This window comes from Zalophus californianus, chromosome 10 (genome assembly GCF_009762305.2).
Source record: "Zalophus californianus isolate mZalCal1 chromosome 10, mZalCal1.pri.v2, whole genome shotgun sequence".
Taxonomy (NCBI): Eukaryota; Metazoa; Chordata; class Mammalia; order Carnivora; family Otariidae; genus Zalophus; species Zalophus californianus.
In genome coordinates, this window is record NC_045604.1 from 26,675,765 (window position 1) to 26,697,892 (window position 22,128).

General features: G+C 55.6%; 1 protein-coding gene across 8 annotated transcripts in view; it reads right to left on the reverse strand.

The window, feature by feature from the left end:
- SOX13 (SRY-box transcription factor 13) overlaps positions 1-15,982 on the reverse strand; it is a 46,543-nt gene extending 30,561 nt beyond the window's left edge. For 3 of the 8 annotated variants that reach the window (XM_035722249.1, XM_035722250.1, XM_027611342.1), the window contains exon 1: positions 63-1,430. In XM_035722249.1, coding sequence (XP_035578142.1) covers positions 63-562 — 500 coding nt within the window. In that variant the 5' untranslated portion in view covers positions 563-1,430. Of the gene's footprint in view, positions 1-62; positions 1,432-14,608; positions 14,771-14,851; positions 15,440-15,816 lie in introns of those variants that run through there. The other 5 variants (XM_035722254.1, XM_035722252.1, XM_035722253.1 and 2 more) reach the window with 5 other exon arrangements.
- Between the last annotated feature and the right edge of the window lie 6,146 nt (positions 15,983-22,128).

Sequence of the window (22,128 nt, forward strand, 5' to 3'; positions counted from 1 at the left end):
TCAGAGGCCAACAGCTGGGAGGAGAATGAGGGGAAGTCAGCGGAAGAAGGGGACCAACTTACGTGCATGCGCGGAGGAAGGGGACTTGCTTCCAGGAATGGGGACCAGTGATGAGTCCCGGGGGGCGTGGAGGCCAGCCTGGGGGACAAGGCGCCACAGGTGATGCCCCTGCCCTCCGCATCAGCTTCCAGGACCCCCTTCGGCACAAAGCCCGGGCACCCACAGATAGAGATCTGCGGCTCGATCTCGTGGCCACCAAGCTCAATTCCATCAGCTCAGCACTTTTGCAGAAAGGGTGGGTTGTTTTGCTTGTGCACCACTTTCCACAGGTCATCGTGCCCGCTCCCCGTCTTCCGGGGTCCTCTGGCGTGCTGTTCTCTTTCTTCCTGTTCTCCTTTCCCGGCCGGTGTCTTCTCAGACCTCCTCTCTTGAGAAACTCGGTGGTGGCTCTGTTCCGAGCGTCCCAGCCACGACCCCACTTCACAGAGAGAAATCTGGAGCCCAAGGCCCAGTGAGCATGCGAGTGGGAGGGGAGCCCATTCACCCGGCTTACAAGAGCCATTTGGGCTCCTGCGGGGAGGCCATGCCGTCTGCAAGGGCTTCTCCCCACGCAGGACTGGGCTCAAGTTGGCCCCATGCTAAAGCTATCCCCTAGCACAGGCCAGGACGCCACACAGTCGACCATAAATTGTTGACCTGCTCCTCTTTCCTGTCCGGCCTCACAACGTGGCCCTTAAGAGTCTTCCCCCAACCCTGGAGAACAGAATGTGCTTGGCTGGAGACCTGGGTGTCATAAATTGCTAATAACAGATTCTCAATCTGAAAAACAAAATAATAGAAGGCCTGTCCCTTCCTTTCTGCTCCTCTCACCCTCAACACTTTCCTGCAAGGCCAAGAACAAAAAGAAATGCCTCCTTTGGCCACCGAGTGGGAAACCAATTCCTCCCCTCCCCGGGACCCCCAGGGGATCAGTCTCCCCACCAGCCTCGCGCTTCCCGGGCACAAAAGCCAGGCCTAAAGGAGCCTGTTCTGCGAATGTCTTCGTTTCCCAATGTCTCCTCTTGTCTCTAACCTCACTTTATCCTCAAATTAGCTGAGCACCTGCTAAGTGCCAAGCACTGTGCACCAGGCAGGAAGGTGCCCCAAACCCCACTCACAGATGAGGGGTGGCCGCGGGGGAGCAGTAGGGGTCTGGGTGGCGCTAAAGAGCAGTGGTGTTGAGGCTGGCCCAGACTTCTGGGCTCACCCTAGGGAGGACCCATAGCCAGACTATGGAGGCCGACTCTGTTCCCAACCACCTGCCCTGTGGAGAGCCATCTGGGAGGAAATGGGACAAGAGTGTGGAGGCAAAGACAAGAGCAACAGCCAGAAGCTGCCACCTTTGGAAAGAACAATAGTAAAAGACAAATCTGAATGTTCCCAGGGAAAGAGTATAAAATTGTGTTCAGGGTAGAGGTTTTATGCAAATCGCACATAAATATGTACATGGTCCTTGGACAGACCCACACGTCTGCTGCTCTTTCTGCCCCCCCCAACACCCCCCTCTGACTCAGGCAGTCTCCAGGCTACCAGGCCACCTTGCCAGGGCATCCCAGACCTTTGTCCCCAACCCTGTCTCCCAGCACTTCCCTCTGCCCACCTTCTCTCCCAGCCTCTCCTCACCTGAGTAACACGAGTGCAGAGGAGTAAGGAGGAGAGACAATGGGGGTGTGGGCAATGCCCTCACTGGGCACAACCCCAGATGGCAGACGACGGAGGAGAGGTGGAGAATGGTAGTCTCTGCCAAGCTGGACATCCTTCCAGATCTGGTCTCGGGACAGGCTCCCTGTGACTGTCAGGAGAACCCATGGACTCCAGACATTCATCGATTCCCCAGCCCTTCCCATCACCCGTTCCTCAAAACCAGTGGCAGGAGGCCAGGGGGCTCTGGAGCAAGATCCCAGAGTGGGTTTCCACTTTAGTCCGCACGGGGTCAGACACGCCACACGGGCCCGCCTCGTCCCTGCAGACCCACAGCCAGCGTGGGACTGGGACGTGAGCCCTACCACTTGGATGAGTCCCCGTCCCTAAAGCTCAAATTCCTCATCCACAAAATGGGGGGTCAGATGCTCTCTGCCCTCCCCAATTCACAAGGTTTCTCAGGCACCCGAAGGTGAGCCACCGGCAAAGAGACGCAGAGCGCAGATGTTGGGCTATGACAAAGCGTCTGACTCCACATCTGGATTCTGAAACTGCAACAAACATTACCCAGGTGGCTGTCACTGTGCTCGTCTGACTCTTCGTCGCTTTCCCCCCGGAGGGGTCAACACAGTCCTTCCCAAGCTGCAGATGGGAGAAGTTGAGTTTCCAAGAGATGAAGTGACAGGCCTGCGGGCACAAGGGCTGGACCAGGGAGGGCCTTGGCCCCGGCTGCGTGTCAACCCTCAAATCTCAAACACCAGCACAGCAGTCAGAGTGAGAGGTGAGCGGGCCGCTGGAGGAAAGGCTGTCCCCGTCGGAAAGGCAGGACAGGTACCCCACTGCCTGATCCACAGGGAGCCACAGCCCCTGTACGGCTGGGTCCCCCCCTTCGGCCCGGCAGGCTTGCATGGGGCCCTGGGAAGGCTACCATGGGGGTCCTGGGCCTCCTGGCCTGACTGATCTGCCTGGGAAAGGGGCAACCTGGCCTGTGTCCAACTTGACAATCATGGAAGGAAGATGACAGACCACCATTTCCACATGACAGATACAGAAACCAAAGTCCAACAAGGCTTATGACCTGGACAAGACAGAGAATAATCCTAACAGTTCCCTTCACCGTGCAATTGCTGGGCATCGGCACGTGACACACCTTTTTCTAGAATCCCCTCAATAGGTTGCCACAGGGGAGACACCATTACTCCCTTTGACAGATAAGAAAAATGCAGCTCCAAGAAATTAGGCAACCAGCCCAATATCGAGTCTCAAAATCCAAAAGCTTCAATTCTAGAACTTTCTGACTGTACAACTCCATGGTATTTTCACTGAACTAACCTACTTTTAAATTGAAGAATGTTCTAGAGCGAGACTGAAGTTATTCATGATGTATTGGTGTGGGGAGGAGGAGGAAGAAGGAAACAAAGTGATGACCAGAATTGGTACCTGATGCTGCAGCAAGCTAGGGATGAGCCTGCACTCCTTCGCCTGCCATGCAGGCCCTTCTCTGCCTGGCCCAGGCCACCCCCCCAGTCACCATCCTCACACACCTGTAACGCAGGCACAAACGTGCACGTTCACACCACTGGGCCCTCTGGCTAGAAGGTCCTCCTACATTCTTGACCAGAAAACTCCTATACTTCCCTCAAAGCCCTGCTCCAATACTGCCCTTTCTCTAAAAATCACTCCCTGATCATCCTAGAAGAGTTGATTGCTCCTCCAGGGAATGCCAGAGTCTTTGGACATCCCTGGTCCCTGGTACTTGACTGGACTCCAATTCTTTGTTTACTTGTGTATTCCTCAGGCTCTGGCTAGATTTGAGCCCCAGGAACAGGGACAACAACAGCCTTCTCTAATCTGCCCTCGCAAGACCACACCAGGCATCTCTTTTTTTTTTTTCAAAGATTTTATTTATTTATTTGAGAGAGAGCCAAGAGGGGGTAGGGTCAGAGGGAGAAGCAGACTCCCTGCTGAGCAGGGAGCCCGATGTGGGACTCGATTCCGGGACTCCGGGATCATGACCTGAGCCAAAGGCAGTCGCTTAACCAACTGAGCCACCCAGGCGCCCACACCAGGCATCTCTTCACACACCTGACAATCACACAGCCCCATGAGGCAGTGACTCCTACCGCCCCCACGTTACAGGTCAGGAAACTGAGCCTCAGACAGGCCAAGTTACCAGACCACACAGGCAGTCCGGCTCCAGGGCCTGCCCGCCCATGCTGGTCCTGTCTCTGCCTCCCTGTCCCTAGTGCAGCGCCTGGCACATGGTAGGTGCTCAGTAAAGGTTTGTTTCACAGAAAGGCACGGAAGGAGGAGGGTGTTGTCTCACCCCACCCACCTCCAGCCCCAAATCCCACCTGGAATTCTTTTTTTTGAGAGAGAGAGAGAGAGAGAGAGAGACAGAGAGCGTGCGCCTGGGTGGCTCCGTTGGTTAAGCGACTGCCTTCGGCTCAGGTCATGATCCTGGAGTCCCGGGATCGAGTCCCGCCTCGGGCTCCCTGCTCGGCAGGGAGTCTGCTTCTCCCTCTGACCCTCCCCCCTCTCATGTGCTCTCTCTCTTCTCTCTCTTTCAAATAAATAAATAAATAAATCTCTAAAAAAAGAGAGAGCGAGCTGGAGCATGCAGAGTGGGAAGGGAGGGGCAGAGGGCAGAGCGAGAATCCCAGCCAGGCTCTTTGCTGGGCGTGGGGCTCGATCCTACAACCCTGAAATCATGAGCTGAGCCAAAATCAAGAGTGGGACACCCAACCAACTGAGCCACCCAGGCATGCCCCCACCAAATTCTTTGGTCCAGGTCTCCCTACTTCTGGTCCCACCTTCCATCACTCCTGACATTCAGCGCTTCTTTCTTCCAAATACCTCCAGGTGCTTTTCCAATTTCCCATCCATTTCTTCCTGAGGCGTCTTGCTGTCTTTCCCAGTGGGAAACTGAGACCCACAGAGGCTTCCTGGCCAGGGGAGCTGTTCAGAGGCAGGTCTCCTGCCTACAGGGCTAGTGTCTCCTATGGACTGGTTTTACCTCTGCCTCAAGCAGAAAAAACAAGCACCAAGTTGCAGGGGGCGGGGGGGGGGGCGGTTTCTGGAAGGTCAGCACCTGCCCTTCCCTCCACGCCATCACCCCCTGGCTGACCTGGCCACTGGTCTCTGGCTGGGCCTGAGAGCCAAGTTGGGGGGAGGGCTGTTCCCCGGGCTAGAGAGGAGGAGACAAGAGGCCCTTTGTGTCTGCAGAGCTCCTGAGACACCTGTTCTCCCTCCTGGCCAGCCTGTGTGCGGCCTTGTTTATCCTACAGGCCTGGCAGCCAGGCCCGGCCCGCTCCCAGCGTGGGGCTCCAGCAGCCCCTGCTAGCACCTGCCCAGGCCTGGCAGCCCCGCGGGCCGCGGGCCAAGCACAACCCCCTGCTGTTGACACAGTTGTTGATTTTCGGGAGGGCAGGGAGGAACGGGAGAGGAGGGGAGAAGCAGCAAAGGCATTTGACACCAGCCCAGCTAATTTGCAGTTGGTCCTTGCAATCTGTGCCCCTCCCGTCCCCAGCAGCCTGGGAGACGCTTGGGCCACACAGCAGTGTGCCCGAGTCCCGCATGACCCTGCAGCACCACACCACAGGCAGCCCCCGCACACCGCCCCGTGCGTGTCAGTGCACCTCCATGCTGGCACACACGACTCAGAGCCGGGCAAGGCCTCTGCGTGCCAGGAGCCCTTAGCCACCCTGTCTTCAGGCGCCTACCGCTCCCCCTGCCTCCAAAGTCCTGAGGCTCCCTCGGTCCTCGGTGAGGGGCAGGACCATCTGACATGCCCTTGGAGACCCAGGGAGGGCCCCAGGAAGACGTGAAGGGATCTGTCCTTACAATCTTCTCTTCTCTCTGACTTGGTCTTGCGGAGCGATCTCCTCCTCACCCTCCAGGTCTTTAGGTTTCCTCTTAGAGGGAGCCTTCCCTGATTGCCCAACTCTGGTTGCGGTGCCCTCCTCGGTCCTCCCGAAGCACTACACCCTGCGCCTCCCCACCTCCACTTCCGTCAGTATCGAACTGATGACTTACTTCCCTTCACCTTCCTCACTGCTGTGTCAGGGGCTGCGCTGGTCTCAGCCCCAGAGTAGCAGGGACGTGAATCTGCTGAGTGGCTGCATGGCCGCCGGAATGGAGCAGGCCCCCTCAGGCCCAAACACCCACTCGACCTCCACCCCAAGCTCCCACTCTGACAGTCACCTCCTGGATGAACAAGGCCCTGTGGCTGGTTAAAAGGCGTCGGGAATGACCCACCAGCACATGAACTTAGATTGGTAGATCCGCTTTGCCAGTGATCTCAGAGATCAAAGAACAGGATCTTGAAGGACAGGGATGGGTGAGTTTTGAGCATGAAAGGGGCAGAGAGAAGGGCAAGGGTGCAAGGAAGACCCTGTGGGTTGGAGGCCAGCAAGGAGAGGCTACTGTCAGGCCGGGCAGGAACTCCCTTGCCTCCACCCCATATGCATCCCCAACACCCGGCAATCTGTCCTGCCCCTTCCCTTCCAGAGCTCCTAAATCCATCAGGAGGTCCCTCACTATCCCAACAGGACTTGGGTGGTAGCAGTCCAGCTTCCCAGACCCTCACTAAACCGCCGACCACACACCCACGCTCACAGACAGGCCCTCCCCTCAATTCTGTTTCCCCAAACTCCAAGTCAATCGATGCCCAGAAAGGGGTAACAAATAGCCCAATCACTTCCAAATTTGGGATGTCATGTTGAGGAGAATGGATCTGAGGCCAGGCAGAGTTGGTAGAGAAAAGGGAACTTACATTACAGAAACCACAGGCCCCTGATGTTCTGAGCCAGTTCCAACAGGGTCACCGTGTTCAGCTGTGCAGACTGTGCACTGCACAACACGAAGAGCCCCATTCAGCCAGACTTGTATACTTATCACAACTTAGATGGCAATCAAGTTCATCCCTTGACTTCTTCACAGACCAAAGAGAAAGTTCTCCTGCTACCCAACTCCACTTCAGGTAAGAGGTGACACAGATCCCCTTCCTCTGTTCTTTGACCTGTTTCCTGGCTAGGGGGCCTGTTGAGTGAAGGCTGAGCCCATCCCCCCAAGTAAGAGGAGAGGCCTCCCTCTCCCCGCCCCCCAGCCCCAGCTAGGGGACCCCATGACTCCACCACTCTTTCCCTACACACTCGGCTTTCTCCAGCCCCTCACCCTGGCTAGACTCCCCACCATCATCCACCCCTGGTGAGAGGGTATGGCTGCAGATCCATGCTCCGGATGACAGAGCTACAGGAGGAAGGAGGGTCACTACCCACTGCCCTGCCCCTCCCCAGGTAGAATGGAACTGAAACCCCAATCTCGCTGGCACCTGAGGCTCTGGAGAACTGGAGGTCATGGAGGAGGAGAGAGAGGAGGGCCTCCCTCTGGCTCCCCTGGGCCTTCCAGTCCACTCCCTCCTTTATTCTTAACGTTGGTCTCATGTCCCCAGTACCCCTGGGGCTCTCAGAGGCACTGCCTGGTCTTCCAGAGGCCAGAGGGGCTGACCAAGGTCTCTAGAACACAGCACCGCCAGCCTGGCTGCTCATGCAGAAGCGCACGCCTGCACACACGCACGCGCACACACATGCATGCACGTAAGCACAGCAGGCCCTTGCCAAAGAGCCAGAGAAAGGGGAGCCAGGCCATCCAGAGGAATGGCAGGGGCTGGAGGGGCCACTCCCTCTGCTTTCAATACCTCCCTATTCATTCTCCACTCCCCTCACCCCACCTGCCTCTGACAGCCCCACTCTACCTGCACCCAGGCCTCCTTCCAGCCCCTCCTCATTAACCTTTGATTCGCCCCTCCTTGCCCTTCCTTTCCCACCGGACCCACCCCTCCAGGGACAGGCCTGGAACCAAAGCCTCACAGGGATAAAGGAATGACTTCAGCTCCTTCAATAGGGCTGGGGGCAGTTTCAAGAACTTCACACCCCACAGGCAGAAAACTCCTCTCCGTCCATTCTGAGGCGTGCACAGGGCCTGCCTTGGAGGGCCTGCCTTGCTTAGCCTGTGTGGCCAGGCAAGAGTTAACTCTTTGGAGTCAGGGTGAGGGCAGCTCAAGGGAGGATTTACTTCCTTTGCTGCCTCCTGCCAGGTGCCAGGGCGAACAGGAGGGTACGGGCCAGGGCGCAAAGGCCCACTCCACTGTCAGCCTGAAAGGGCACCAGTCCAGCCTTACAGGATTCTTCTCATACTCCCACAACCACCCCTCCTGCCAGGGACCCCTCTTTCGGCAGAATATTCTAGCGTGGGTCCCCACTCCTCTCTGTCTGCCAGAGAAACACTGACTTTTCTGTTGCTCTGCGTATCAGTTCTAGATATATTTTAAATCCTTTCTGTTCTGCTTACAAAAGTAATGCACATTGTTGTACTACTTTGGGGAACTTCAGAAACACAGAAATAAGAATAGAAATATGAGCCATAATTTAAAAAAAAAAGAAGTCAACAAAGGGTGTCGGTCTAGGGTGGGGGTGGGTCTGTCTGGCCTGCTACCCACTGGCCTCTAAATGCCCCCCCCATCTTGGACTTCCAAGGAAATCCCCCCCAGCTGCTCCTTCAAATGGTGGGACCTAGACCCCCTGAATGGGCAGCGGGGCAGGTCTAGAGTGCCAAGAAGCAGGACCCGGCTCCGAGGTGCCCCACTCCCTTTGTGGGGGGAAGGGAGAAGGCCTGGACCAAGGCCCTCTGGGAACTAGTTCTCACCCCATCCAGTTCCACAGGCTGCACATTCCATTCTGAGTCAAGCAGGGGGCGGGGACTGGGGGAGGTAAGGCCGAGGGGAGGAGAACAGTCTGGCCTCCTCTGGGGCGGATCCCCCAGGGAGCTCCAGGCCTGGCAGGGATCAGACCAAAACCACGGCGGGTGGGGGGGGGGAGCTGAGGATTCCGGCCCAGTCTGTGGCCCCTTTCCGTTCTTCTCTCCTCAAACCAAAACACCAAAACCCTACCTTGGACCTGTCCCCAGAAGATACGGCGGACAATGTGGGGATAACACTAAACCTCTCCCCACTCCCAACCTGGCCACAATCCCCAGGGATGCTTATGGGGCTTCAGGCCAAGGCCATTTAGATGCTAAGGTACTGTGGTGGGGTGAGTCTGATACGTGTGTGTCTAGGGAACTGAATTCAGGTTTGATGGCGTGCATCAGGCTTCCCAGAGTGACCGAAAGGGCCTGGGTAGAGGAAAAAAGGGGGAAGCTGGAGCTATTGTTCCCACTTCTTCCTCTACCACCCCAAACACACCTCTCCCCTCAAAACACACTCCAGGACATCTCAACCTCCGGACACACACCTCAGCCCCACGTCAGCCCCGGCTGCTTGCTCTCCCAGCTCGTCCCCGTGTGCACTGGGTGCTGAGATGCCAGTCCACCCACCTACACACACACACACACACACACACACACACACACACACACACACACACACACACACACACACACACACACACACACACACACACACACACACACACACACACACACACACACACACACACACACACACACACACACACACACACACACACACACACACACACACACACACACACACACACACACACACACCCCCTAGGCCACACCCAGGCCTTGGATTTCCCTGCTGATGACCTTGGGAGGAGGTGGGGAAACCCCCGGCTCTCCTCCTCACCTCCCAGCCTCTTGGAGGTCTGACCACTGTCATTATCCCATGTCTGGGTCCATCCAGCTCCTCCTGACAGCACCCAGTGGGGGGACAGGGCTGGGCAAGGCCAGGGCCACAGAACCCCTGGCTCCTCCCAAATGAGGCAGGTCACAGGAGCAGAGGGTCTTCCTAAATAAAGCAGGGGCTCCTAGAGTAGCAGGTGGTAACTGCCAGGTTCTATGCTGTGGGGCACGCAGGGCAGACGAAAACCTTTTCCTAGGGGAGTCCCAGGAGCCTTCACCAACATGAGGCTTGAGTAGGAATGGCCTCGGGGGGGTCTCTGGCAGGCCCAACTGGACACCCTATCCCACTCCACCCGCTCTTAGGAGGAAGCCATCATGTCACTGCTGCTCAGAGAGTATTTGAATTTTGTAAAGGAACAGAGTCCCACCTGACCAGAGAAGCAAGCAGAGGTTGAAGTCGGCCCTGCCGCGCCGGCCTGCAACAGACTTCCTAAGCAAGGCTTCCCAAGGAGCTGGAAGGAGGACCCCCAAGGAAGAGGCAGCCAAAATGGAGGTGAGCCAAGCAAAGACCCCATCCAGGGCGTGCCCTCCTGCCTGGGAGCAGGGAGACAGGGAGATGACAGGAGAGGTGAAAGCCATCTTCACGGGTCCTGGGTCCCTGCCTGGTGACGGGCACTGTGACAGCCTTCCCGGCTAACATAGCCAGGTTCCAGAAAGGAGACTAGCAAAGGGTGAGGACTGCAGTGAGTTTGGACAGGAGCGAGCCCTCTTAAGCAAACACTGAGCACAAAAATAATTCCCATTCAAAGCACGATTTGCTGTGGGCCTGGCTGGGCCTTCCCAGCAGAGTCCTTTTCAAAGGCTCCCCTTCACCTCTGACTGCCGCTGGGGGAGGGGCACACAGGCCCAGCGGCATTTGAATTCCACTTTTTCCAGAGGCTTCCTGGTGACCTACTGGGAACTATCCGATAAGGCCAATCTCAAAGCAGCCCCAGAGAGGAGTAAACCTGTGAAAAGTGTCAGCTCCTCAAGGGCAGGAACGTAGATCCTCTGCAGGAGCGGGCCTTTCAAGCCAACACTTGTCTGGCAACCAACACACCCAGACCCATGCCATTCATGGGGCACCGCTTCGGACTTAATCGGATGTGAGCCTCCCGAGCTGTAAGAGGTTAAGTACTGTTGCTGTTACTGTCCCATTTCACAGATGGAAAAACAGAGGCTCAGAACTGTTAAGTGGTGAACATCTCTCCCAGCTCTTACCAGATACATCATGTTGTCCCGAATCTGCTAATTATCAGAGTAGCAACATGTTCAGGCTGGGGCCCGCCACACTAAGGAAAGAGGGGGTATAGATGAAGCTGGACCACAAGATGTTTTCAAAGCCAAGGCAGCATTGGAAATCGCCCTTCACCAGTATTGACCCCCAACACTCCTGATCACAAAATCTGAGGTGGGGATAGAATGCCCTCTCTAGACAAGAGCAAAGAGTGGTTAGTGAGAACCACTGGCTCCATTTCCAGAACAATCTCCCGTCGGCCCACCCTACCAACATTCTGAATCCAATGGGCCTCCTGGCTAGCCTCTTCCGTTCTTGCTCCCCCTTCAAACTACCCTCTATTAGCCACCAAAGTGACCTCTCTTTTTCATTTTTTCCCACTTATTAAAGTCATTCATGACCATTGTAGAAGACTGGAAGAATCAACAGAGGAAGGAAATAAAAATCACCCGTTGTCCAGCATCTGGAATTAGCTCTGTAAACACTTCCAGGCAGCCTTAGTCTTCTCTTCATGTATGCGTGCAGGGTGGGCATGCACATATGTACAATTATCTGTACAAAATTAGTATATACCATAGAGCTTCATGTAGGGCTTTACCCTTTTTATTAATATATGTTTTCCAAATTAGAAGCTACTCTTTCTTTCCCTACACTTTTTGGGGTTTGATTTCTTTGGCATAGTTCAGAGATGCACAAGGCACTTCATTCGGGCAGGACAAAAGGGTCCAGAGTGAAAACACCATCTTTCCTCCATCCCAACCCATCCCTCAGCCACCGTTTCCCTCCTCTGGGGCAACTCTGATTACTTGTTTCTTATACACTAAATCATCTTTTAAAATCATCCATTAGATCATGTCATTCCCCTCCTTAAAACTCTCCAATGGCTTCCCATCACACTGGCCATAAAATCCAAGCTCCTCTCCAGTCCTACCAGGCCTTATGTGACCAGGCTTTGGTCCTCCCCCCTCCGATTTCCTCCAGCCACATTGCTCTGCACAAACCCGGCTCTGGCCTCGGGGATTTCTCATTCCCTCCGCCCTCTTTGTGCAGCGGGCTCCTTCTCATCCTCCCCTCTGGGGGGGGTTGGGGGGAGGCTTCAACTGGCCTCCAGTCTCCCACCACCCCTGCCTGCCTCCATGTGCGCATTCTGTGTCACATCACCATGCTGTATTTCTGCCACATCACATAGGGTCTAATGTCTTGGTTACTTCTTTCGAGGGCAGGCAGACTACCTGTCTTGTTCACCCCTAAAGCCACATTGCCTAGCACAGGGCCTGACACATAATAAGCGTTCCAACATATTTTTGTTTAAGGCATGAATGGGGGTAGTGGGACTGCGATGGTGGTTCTCATCACTGAAAACAGCCCCCCAGCAGGATCTCCAAGCACCAAGCACCAACCTCCTGGCCGCCCTCCCCCATGCCCGCGGTGGGGGCTAGAGACTCAGAGAAAGTAAAGGGAAGCCCATTGTCCAAGGCAGTATCCACCTGCTCTTCCCTCCTGTCTCCCAGCTCACCCCTTACGGGCGCTGTGCATTTGCAAAGTCCGGAATCAGACAAGGAGCTTGCGACAAACCCAATTTCCTAGAAAATACTCTTAACTGCAAGTGGAAAGTTGAAGGTGAAACTTCGCTTCCAGTCTACCCAGGCAGCTGGGCTATTCTGGGTTCCCGAGTGCGCCTCAGAAGCAGGTGACACAGATGCTGCCCAGGGAGCAGAGCTCCCCCAGGAACAGCCTCAGCCCTTCCCACCTGACGCTCCCTCCCCCATCCACCCCTCCAGCTGCAAGGGCCCCAGACACCTGGGCTCCTCTCTCCAGAAATTCACCCAGCCCCAGAGACACAAATGCGCATCCAATCCCGAGCCAGCAGCCCAAGCCAGCATACCCAGGGGACACCCTAGTGGAGACAGCTTCCTTCCTGGGGCCTGATTTCCACTGAGAGAAGACTGGCAGGTGGGCCAAGATTGATTTTTAAGAATGAGGGAAAGGAGGGAATAAAGCGCTTTTCAAAAAACTGTGAAATAATGAGGGGCAGCATGCGGGGGGAGGTTAATAAAGACTTCACAAGATGGAACTGGACAAGGAGTAGGGAGAATCTGAGGAGCCAAAATCAGGAAAGGGTGGGAATAAGTGTGAGGTTTCTTCCTTCCCAGAAGTGGACAATTGTTATAACTGATTAAAGGAATACAATCCCAAAGTGCCCTTCTGGGCTCTCTTCAAGGTCAGTTAATAATGGCAGTAACAGGGGCGCCTGGGTGGCTCAGTCGTTAAGCATCTGCCTTCGGCTCAGGTCATGATCCCAGGGTTGCTGGATCGAGCCCCACATAGGGCTCTCCACTCAGTGGGAAGCCTGCTTCTTTCTCCCACTCCCCCTGCTTGTGTTCCCTCTCTCGCTGTCTGTCAAATAAATAAACAAAATCTTAAAAAAAAAAAAAAAGGCAGTTAACAGCTAACATTTCTCCAGCACTTACTACGTGCCAGGCACAGCTCTATGAGCTGCAGATGAGCAAACTGAGGCACAGAGCAATAAGGCTGAATTGCTCAAGATCATGTCGCCAGTGGCAGGATCGAGGATCTACCTTCGGAGCCCTGGCTCTTAACCACTAAGCTATACGGAAGTGGCTTTCAGTGGTCCCACCCAGGGGGGTTCCTATCCTTCTGGAGTTCACGCCTTCCAAACCATTATCCCTTAACTGATCATTCCATGCCAGTTTCAAAGATGTGCGCATAATTCTGCCCATTCTGCGTAAGGGAAAATCTGAGAAAGCTAAGGGCCTCGCCCGAGGCAGACGCTGCCCATAGGAGGGGAATTAGAACCAAAATGTGCTGAACCCCCAGTCTGTGGAGCACCACTTCCTAAGGGAGCACGACGGAAACGCGGATGTCGAAACTCCGCCCAGAGCAGCAGCATCTCCTCTGGCTTTGGCCAGACCCCTTCGCCAGGGCCAGCGCCAAGGCGCCCTGCCCGGAAATTCCCACAAAGTCACAGCGAACTTCCCAGGAAAACTCCTCGGCTTCCTCCGAGCCCCCGTCACGGAGGCGGCTGCCAAGAGCGCCACTGGAGTCCTCGCAGCTGCCGTCGGCCCTCCAGGGCGGGAGCCGCCGCTCGTGCGCTCGGGGTCCTCCCGGAAAGGTCCAGGGCTGAAGTTCAAGATTCACTTCCCGCCCAGGCCCGGCCCCGGGCCCCGCCCGGGACTCTCCGGCAGCCCCCACGGCTGTCGCCCTCCCCAGCCCCAGATAAGTAATGGAGCCCCTGCAGCCTGGAAGGCCAGGCGGGCAGCTGGGAAAATCCCGCGAGCGATCCCTGCGCGTCTGGGGACTCGCAGCAACCGACGCGCGCACACACACACACACACACGTGTGTGTGTGTGTGCGTGCGCGCGAGCGTGTCACAGCAGCCGGCGCGCAAACGTGTGTGTGTGTGTGTGTGTGTGTGTTTACGTACGGAACGCGCGGGGTGGGAAAACAATGGCGAGCCGCTGGGAACAGAGCGACAGGCCCCCTCCCCACCTCCCCGCCTCCCTACCCGCGGGCAAGATTTGCTTCGCAGCGAAATCGGGATGCAGAGATTCACCTCCGACTGCAAAGGCGGGAGGTGGGGGGTGGTAAGGAGGAGGCTAGGGTGGGAGGTGGGAGGGGGTGAAACAGGAGCAGCCCGAGCAGAAAACAAACAGGATGCAGCGCCCCGCGGGTCCGCTGGGGTGCGAACCTGGCAGGGTGGGAAGGACTGCGTGGCCGGCCCCCCGCACCACACCAACCCGGGAGGGGGTCGAGCTGCGTATGGGCGCCGGCACCCGAGCCCCCACACGGGGCGCGCACAGGTCGCCCCAGCTTCCCTTTGGGAAATCCTTGAACTGGGCGCCTAGACAGACTGAGGAGAAAGCCCTCGTGCCCCCCGGCCGGTCGGCGAGGGCGGGGGCGGGGGCGTGGGAGGTGGGAGCACCCCAAGGCCGGCTAGCGTGGTGCGCACACAGACACACGCAGCGCCCCCCACCCCCACGGCCTTACCGGGCTGCCACCCCTCTGCCCAAGGACCCAGGTCAGCCCGCGAGGAGCCGCCACGGGCCGGCCTTGTTGGGAGGGCGGGGTAGGTGGGGGTCCGTTCCTTCTCGAAAAACTTTGCGAAGGATGAAAAGTCGCAGAGATGAGAGCCGGCGTGTGCCCAGAAACGCGGGGGCGCGAGTGTCAAACTTCGCAGGGCTGGGGAGGGGGCGCAGCGGCGTGCTGCGGGAGCCGAGGGGGCGCACTTACTACTCAGGCGGGCGCCGGGCTCGGGGCTCGGCGCTCCTGCTCCTGCTCCGGCTCCTCCTCCGAACGGGTCCTCGCGGCTGGCAGCCCGGGCTTCCCGCTCACATGCCCCGGCGACGCGGCTGACCGGCGCGCAAGGCTGGGGCGGCTGGGCTGGGAGGAGGCACGCCCCCCGCCGGGGGCCGGGGAGTCGCTCCGGACTCGTGGCCACCCTGGGTCCGCCGCCCCAGCGCCGGCCGCCGTCCCGGGCGGAGAGCTCGGTTCCGGCCGGGCGGCGCCCTCCGCCGCGCCAGGCCGCTCTCTGCACTCTGCCCTCTGCCCTCTGCTTGCGGCCGTCTCCCTGCCTTCCGCGGTCCTGCTCCCTGACTCGCCCGGACGCTGCGCCGGCCCGCCCGCCCGGCTCTCCGGCTCTCCCGCTCCGCGCCTCGGCTCGGTCCCGAACCGGGGCCTCGGCGGCTGGCCGCTGCGCCCCGGGCTCAGACCTGGGCTCGCCGCTCCTGGGCCGGGGTTCCAGGACCCGCCACTTGCACAGTTCAGTTCAAGCCGGGACTGGGAGCAGGGCGCTCGCAGCTCAGTGCTGCGAGGCGACTCCACCGCCTCAGAGGAGAAAGAGGGAGGGAGACAGAGAGCGGGCAGGGGGAGGAGGAAGGAGGAAGGGTGGGGAGATGGAGAAGGAGGGAGGGACAGAGAGTTCCCTCCTCCTCCCTGCAGCCAGGTCCATCCAGGCATCCACAGCTGGAAACCTCGGTTGGGAAGGGGAGAGCGGCGGGGGCGGGTAAGAATAGAAGAAAGGTGGATTCTGCCCACTCCCACTGCCCAGGGATGAGGGTCGCTACCGAGAGGCTTCGCTCCCTAGAGCAAGACCCAAGAAGTTGTCCCTCCAACTCCCGGCCTCCCAACCCTCCAGACAGCCAGGATTTAGTGTTTCAGACCCTATTTCAGAACCTCCCTGAGGAGCCTCAACCCACCTGCAGCCAGATTGCTTCCCAATGCCTCCGACCACTCTCTCCAAGCCTGGCATTTGGCACTCTCTCGGGTGTCTGGTGTTTGGTGTTTTCTGAGCTGGTTCTAGAGAAAGGGGTGGATTCATTTAATTCGGGGTATTTATTAAATGCCTACAATATGCCTGGCCCAACAGGGTGCTGGGGACACCAAGGTTGAATGAGAGGGTGCCCTGCCCTTTCTAGAGTCCCCTTTTGTGATGGAGACAGATGAGTGAACGTGTCATTCCGGGGAAGTGGGAGAGTACCAAGGTCAGACCAGCGGGGGAGCCCCCCCCCCCCCGTGGGGACCACCAAGGGCACTCTGATGTGAGGACAGGAATCAGAGTCTTCTTGGGGGAGGTGTTATCTGAACTGGGTCTCAGGAAGTAGAGCAGGTGAAAGGAGGGGCAATGGTGAAACGCAAATAAGGTGCCAACAGTGTAGGTGGCCGGTCTTCTCAGCAGGTGATGGCCAGCCGGGCTCCTAGGACCTTCTGGGGGCCTTGGATTTCATCACTCCCCACGGCCTTCCTTACCCAACCCCTTTTATTCATGTTTTAGTTCTCAGCCCAGGTATCAAATTCTTCCAGAAGCATGTCTTGACAGTCCAATCTGGGTCAGGTGCCCCATCTCCTGGGTGGGCTCCAGAAGCCCTCCCCCACCCCCACATGCCCCTCCCTGCCCAGGGTTGTATGGCTCCCCCACTGGACTGCAAGCTCCCCAAGAGCAGGGATGTCTCTCTGGCTCACTGTTACATCCCTTGTGCCTAGTGAGGGCTTGGCAAAGAGCAGGCCCTTGATAAATACTTGTTGATCCATGAGTTGATTGAAGGGAATGGGGAGTCCCTGAGGGATTCTAAGGAGGGCCTCTGATGAGATCAGTCTAGCTGGGGGGGGGTGGGGCATGACCAGACAGTGGTAGTCACCGGGGGAGAAATGACACAGGCCTGAGGTAAGCTAGGGACAGGGAGGATGGAAAGAAGGGAGCAGGGGGCTGGAGGTGGGACAAGTCAATATTAACTCTGAAGCAAATGGCTTCTGGATGACTGAACAAAGCCATTTCAGAAACCACAAAAGAGTTACCCCCGTGCCACCAAGCCTTTCCTCCTCCTGGCCAGCATGCCTGTGTTTTCCACGTAGCTGGTTGTTTTTCTCTGGCCCCTGATCAGCTTCAATGGACACCTTCTTTATGGGTCCCTCCCTGGAGCTGTCTCCAGCCACAGCAGAGTGAGAGAGGAGGAACAGAGAGATGGGACATGGGCTCTCCTCTTTCCAACGGCCCCCATCCACTGTATTGCACTTCATTGGTGACCACCCTTCCCAATCACTGCCACTACACTGAAATATTTTTTTGTTCTCTTTTTGTTTTTAGTAATCTCTACACCCAACGTGGGGCTCCAACTCATGACCCTGAGATCAAGAGTCATATGCTCTTCTGACTGAGCCAGCCAGGTGCCCCTGAAAGATTTTTAAGTATCTGCCTACTATGTCTTACCCACAGTAAGACAATATACATGTATGAGTCTATTTTCAAATACAATATCCTTTTGTACCTTATCCCGGTTCTATGAGGTTGGTATCATCATCCCCATTTTAGAGGCAAGAAGAATGAAGCTCAAGGTCATGGCCAGTAAGTGATGGAAGGAAGTTGTTTGAAGATTCTAGGTCCGTCTATACTACCACACCATTTCCTGGGAACACCCATCAAAATGGCACTATTTAACCTAGTGGACCACTCCCTCCTCGAAATGCTCACTTCATGACTCCACACCCCCCTGAGTTTCTTCTGACCTCACTGGTTGTCCTTTCTCAGCTTCCCTCATTTATATTTCTTCTCCACCTTTTCTCCAGGTGGGTGTTTCCCAGGGGCTCCCTTCACCCCATTTTCTTCTCTCTCTCACTTCTCGCCGTAAGTGAAACGCTGTATTTCCAAAGCTTTATTTTTTTTTTTTAAGATTTTATTTATTTACCTGAGAGAGAGAGAGAGAGAGAACGAGCGGTGGGGAGGGGCAGAGGGGGAGAGAGAGAGAATGAAGCAGACTCCCTGCTGAGCAGAAGCCTGATGCCAAGCTCCAGTCCAGGACCCAGAGATCATGACCTGAGCTAAGGGCAGACGCTTAACAGACTGAGCCACCCAGCCGCCCCTGTCTTCATAGCTTTAAATACCGACTATTGGGACACCTGGGTGGCACAGTTGGTTAATTATCCAACTCTTGATTTCAGCTCAGGTCATGATCCCAGGGTCGTGAGACTGAGCCCTGTGTCTGGTTCTGAGGGAAGTCTGCTTAAGACTCTCTCTCCCTCTGCCCCTCCCTGCCCGTCTCTCTCAAATGAATAAATAAATACCAACTGAGTGCTGATGATTCTTCCAATTTTTTCTCTTAACTCTCCAAGGCTGCTTGGTGCACCTCAGACTCATGTATCCGACCACACACTTGATGTTTCTACCCAAGGATCTCACAGACATCCTAAATTTCACATGTTCCAGGATGGAGCTTTAACCACCCCCCCCCCAAGTCTGTGTACACCCTGTACTGCCTTTCCCATCTCAGGAAATGGTACCACTGGGAGGTTCGAGCCTAAAACCTAGGAGTCATCCTTGATTCTTCCTTTCCAACCACCCAAATTAGTGAGTGCTATTGATCTGTCTCCACAAATAATCCCAGTCCTCCACTCTGTCCTCACTGTGGCCACCCTGGCCCAGGTCATCATCATCTGTCAGCTAGACCACGACAGCCTCACTGCTTCCGAGAACTGAGACCACCTGCCGTCACATCATTTCACTAAGGCTGCTTACATCGCCATGACTTTAATATTTGTTCCAGAAATTTCTTGCCCAGGAAGATAAGCCCGTAAACTCGTAAATAATTTCATTATTTGCTCCAGGAACTTCCTGAAAATCAATTTATCTGAACAATAGACTGCTCAAACAGCCCCCTTCTCGGGACAATAGTTTGCTTAACTGGGCAAACTACTAGCTTATCAAACAATTGCTTATTTTTCAAGACCCACCCGTCACTGTATCCTCCAATCCTGAACTGTTATCTTACAAACTGCCCAATCCCAATCGGATCTCCATATTGCAAGATCTGCTTTCAAGCCCTATAAATACCGCTTTACCTGGAAAGCACTTCCCCAAACCCTGTTCTTCCCAGAGCACTCTCCCTTTCATCCTCTGGTCTGGACAGAAATGTTCCTTTCTTTATCTTCCCTTCCCAGCTCCCCCACCCCACCCCCAAGATCATCCTCCACACCTTATTCTCCTGCTTCATAGCACTCACCACAATTGGTACTTCCTTTATCTGTTTTCTGTTTTCTTGTTTGTGGTTCTTTTCCTGTTTTCCCTTTAGACTGTGGGCTCTATTTTCCATTTAATTTCCAGAGCCCCTCGTAGACGCTCAAAAAATATGCTTTGCTGAAGGAAAGACTTTGGCTCCAGTGAGGTGACCCCCAACACACTTCATGTGGCTGCCGGTTCCGGAGACCCCAGTGGGGGCTGTGGTGCCCAGGGGTGCTGGGGTTCCCCACTCTCCCTTTAAACTCCAAGGTTAGAGACAAAGGGGCAAGTGGGAGAAGTAGTAAAAGGGGGGCGCCTGGGTGGTGTGGTTCAGTCGTTAAGCGTCTGCTTTCGGCTCAGGTCATGATTCCAGGGTCCTGGGATCGAGCCCCGCGTCGGGCTCCCTGCTCAGCAGGGAGCCTGCTTCTCCCTCTCCCGCTCCCCCTGCTTGTGTTCCCTCTCTCGCTGTGTCTCTCTGTCAAAAAAAAAAAAAAAGTAAAAGGATTAAATTCACAGAATGGTGTGAATCACTTTCTTCAGTGTTACAGGAGCAGGTGAGAGGGAGAAAGCTTCAGAAAGTAAGCTGAGGAGCTGGGAGAAGGAAAGAGCATCGAGAAATCCCTGTCCTGCTTTGCCTCAGGTCTTTCCTGCTTTTCCCTAGGCCTCGGGACCTAGCGAGGGGCCATTTTCTCTGTGAAGCCTAGAGGAGGTGCTTGTCGGTTGGATCAGGTCAGGGTAGGCCCAGCCTAGTGGAGTTTATCTGGGTACCAACTCTTCATCCTATGACTGAGCAAGTGCTTTTCTACATACCTACAGCCAGACTCGCCGGTCAGAAATGCTGAGCTCGGATGGCCTTGCACCGTGGCCGATACCACAGGAACCACCTTTCAGAGTCAGGCACTCCCATCAGGCTGAGCTTGGTGGGCCTCTACTCAGTTCTACCTGGGTTTCTCCCAAGAGTCCCACTTGGGTATGGAAGTGAATCAAGAAGATAACAGGTTGGTTCGCAGAATGTTTCATTTGCCTATCAGAATCTGAACCTATGAGATCTGGAAGCAATCAGCCTTCCAGAACCATCTCCATCTCCTCTATTTGTGAACAGACAGGAGAGGTATCTTGCCCATGGCTGACTCTTAACACACATGATCTCTTTTAATCTATTAACAGTTCTGTGAAGATGGGGACTGTTTCATTTTACAGAGGAGGAAAATCATACTCCAAGGTGGGAAGAAAAGTTCCAAGACTCCATGGTGAAGGGGTGAGGGCTGGTATTTGAACCCAGCTTTTCTGGCCCTCAAGTCCCTGCTTTTTCTACTATACCATCCTGTCTTGCTTCTTATGGGGTTTTATGGTCCTTAGAATCGAAACCATATAAACAAGCACTGGAAAATTTTCCACAGCCCAGATTCTAGCCTAGGCCCTAGAACTAGAAACAGCTCGGGGCGCCTGGGTGGCTCAGTCAGTTGGGTGTCTGACTCTCGATCTCAGCTCAGGTCTTGATCCCAGGGTGGTGAGTTAAAGCCCCACGTTGGGCTCCACGCTGGATGTGGCGCCTACTTGAAAAAAATAAATAAATAAAAAGAAACAGCTCTCTTCTTATGTGACAGTTGGCCACCTGTCCCCCAACTGGAGGACTGTCTCCCAAGGACAGAGGACTCAACCCATACCCCCACCCCCAACATACTTGTGTGCACACACACAGGGACCTCACTGAGTGTGTGGGCTCCCCTAATACCAGTGACATGAGTCCTCTCTACACACACACACACACACACACACACACACACACACACTCTTCCAAAACTTGTCCAGTCCTTTCTTTTTTTTTTTCTTTTTAAGATTCTATCCATTTATTTGACAGAGAGAGACACAGCGAGAGAGGGAACACAAGCAGGGGGAGCGGGAGAGGGAGAAGCAGGCTCCCCGCGGAGCAGGGAGCCCGATGTGGGACTCGATGTGGGACTCGATCCCAGGACCCCGGGATCATGACCGGAGCCAAAGGCAGACGCCCAACGACTGAGGCACCCAGGCGCCCTGTCCAGTCCTTTCTTGCCATGTCTAGCTACCATGGGGAACTCAGCTTGGGGAAGAGGACTGGACTATCCCGTCTCACCTCCAGACCTAGCAAATATTCTCTCCCTGCAAATGTAACCATCAGTAGTCCTAAACCCTGGGGGCAAAAATCAGGTCCCTTGTCTTACTGATCAATTTGGAATGGGTGCAAAGGCAGAGTTACCTCCCTCTGAGAGCACCCACACAGGACGGCCCTGCACAATGGGGGTTTTCTTCTCTCTGGGTCCTTCCCACAGAGGGGGGCCTTGGGCCCCACCTGAACCGGCAGCTGATGGGGGGAGGGAGGGAAAGAAGTGAAGAGGGTTGTTCCCTTCCCAGCAGCCCCAGGAATTTAGGAAATCCTGAGGTGGCCTCCTCATTCCCCTCCCCCCCCCACCACCTGGTTTCTGGTGCCCCACCCCCACCACCTAACTTTTTTTAACCCTCTTTCCTGTCTTGAGGAGACCTAGATCCTCATCCTGGGAGGGACTGGCAACAATTAACAAAGGCACCATGGAGTAAAGACAATTAACAATCCAGAAAAGAGGGGAAAGAGAGGCTTTGTTCTGGTCTCCATGGCAACGGGGGGGGGTGAGGAGGAGGAGGAGGAGAAGAGGCCATCCGGAGAGGCTGATACTTTCACTTTCCTTTCATCCCTCCCCTGTCCCGCCCCCTTGGGTTTCTGCCAGAGAGACGGGATCTTGGAGAACACGAGACTGGGGCAGGCCCAGTCTCCAGGCTGGAGATTCGAGGTGGGTGACTGTGAGGTTCACACCCTAGCTAAGAACTCACTGGGGAATTAAGGCTCGAGAGAGCGCCTTGGGGCCTGAAGCAAAGGCGTCCTCCCCTTCCTTCTTCTTTTCTGAAGGGCTTATCTTGTGCCAAGAACTGTAAGCAAGCCTCTGCTCTGGACAGCTTGTGGTCAAAAGGAGCTTGAGTGGCTGGTGTTTCCTTCCTGATCAGAGTCAGG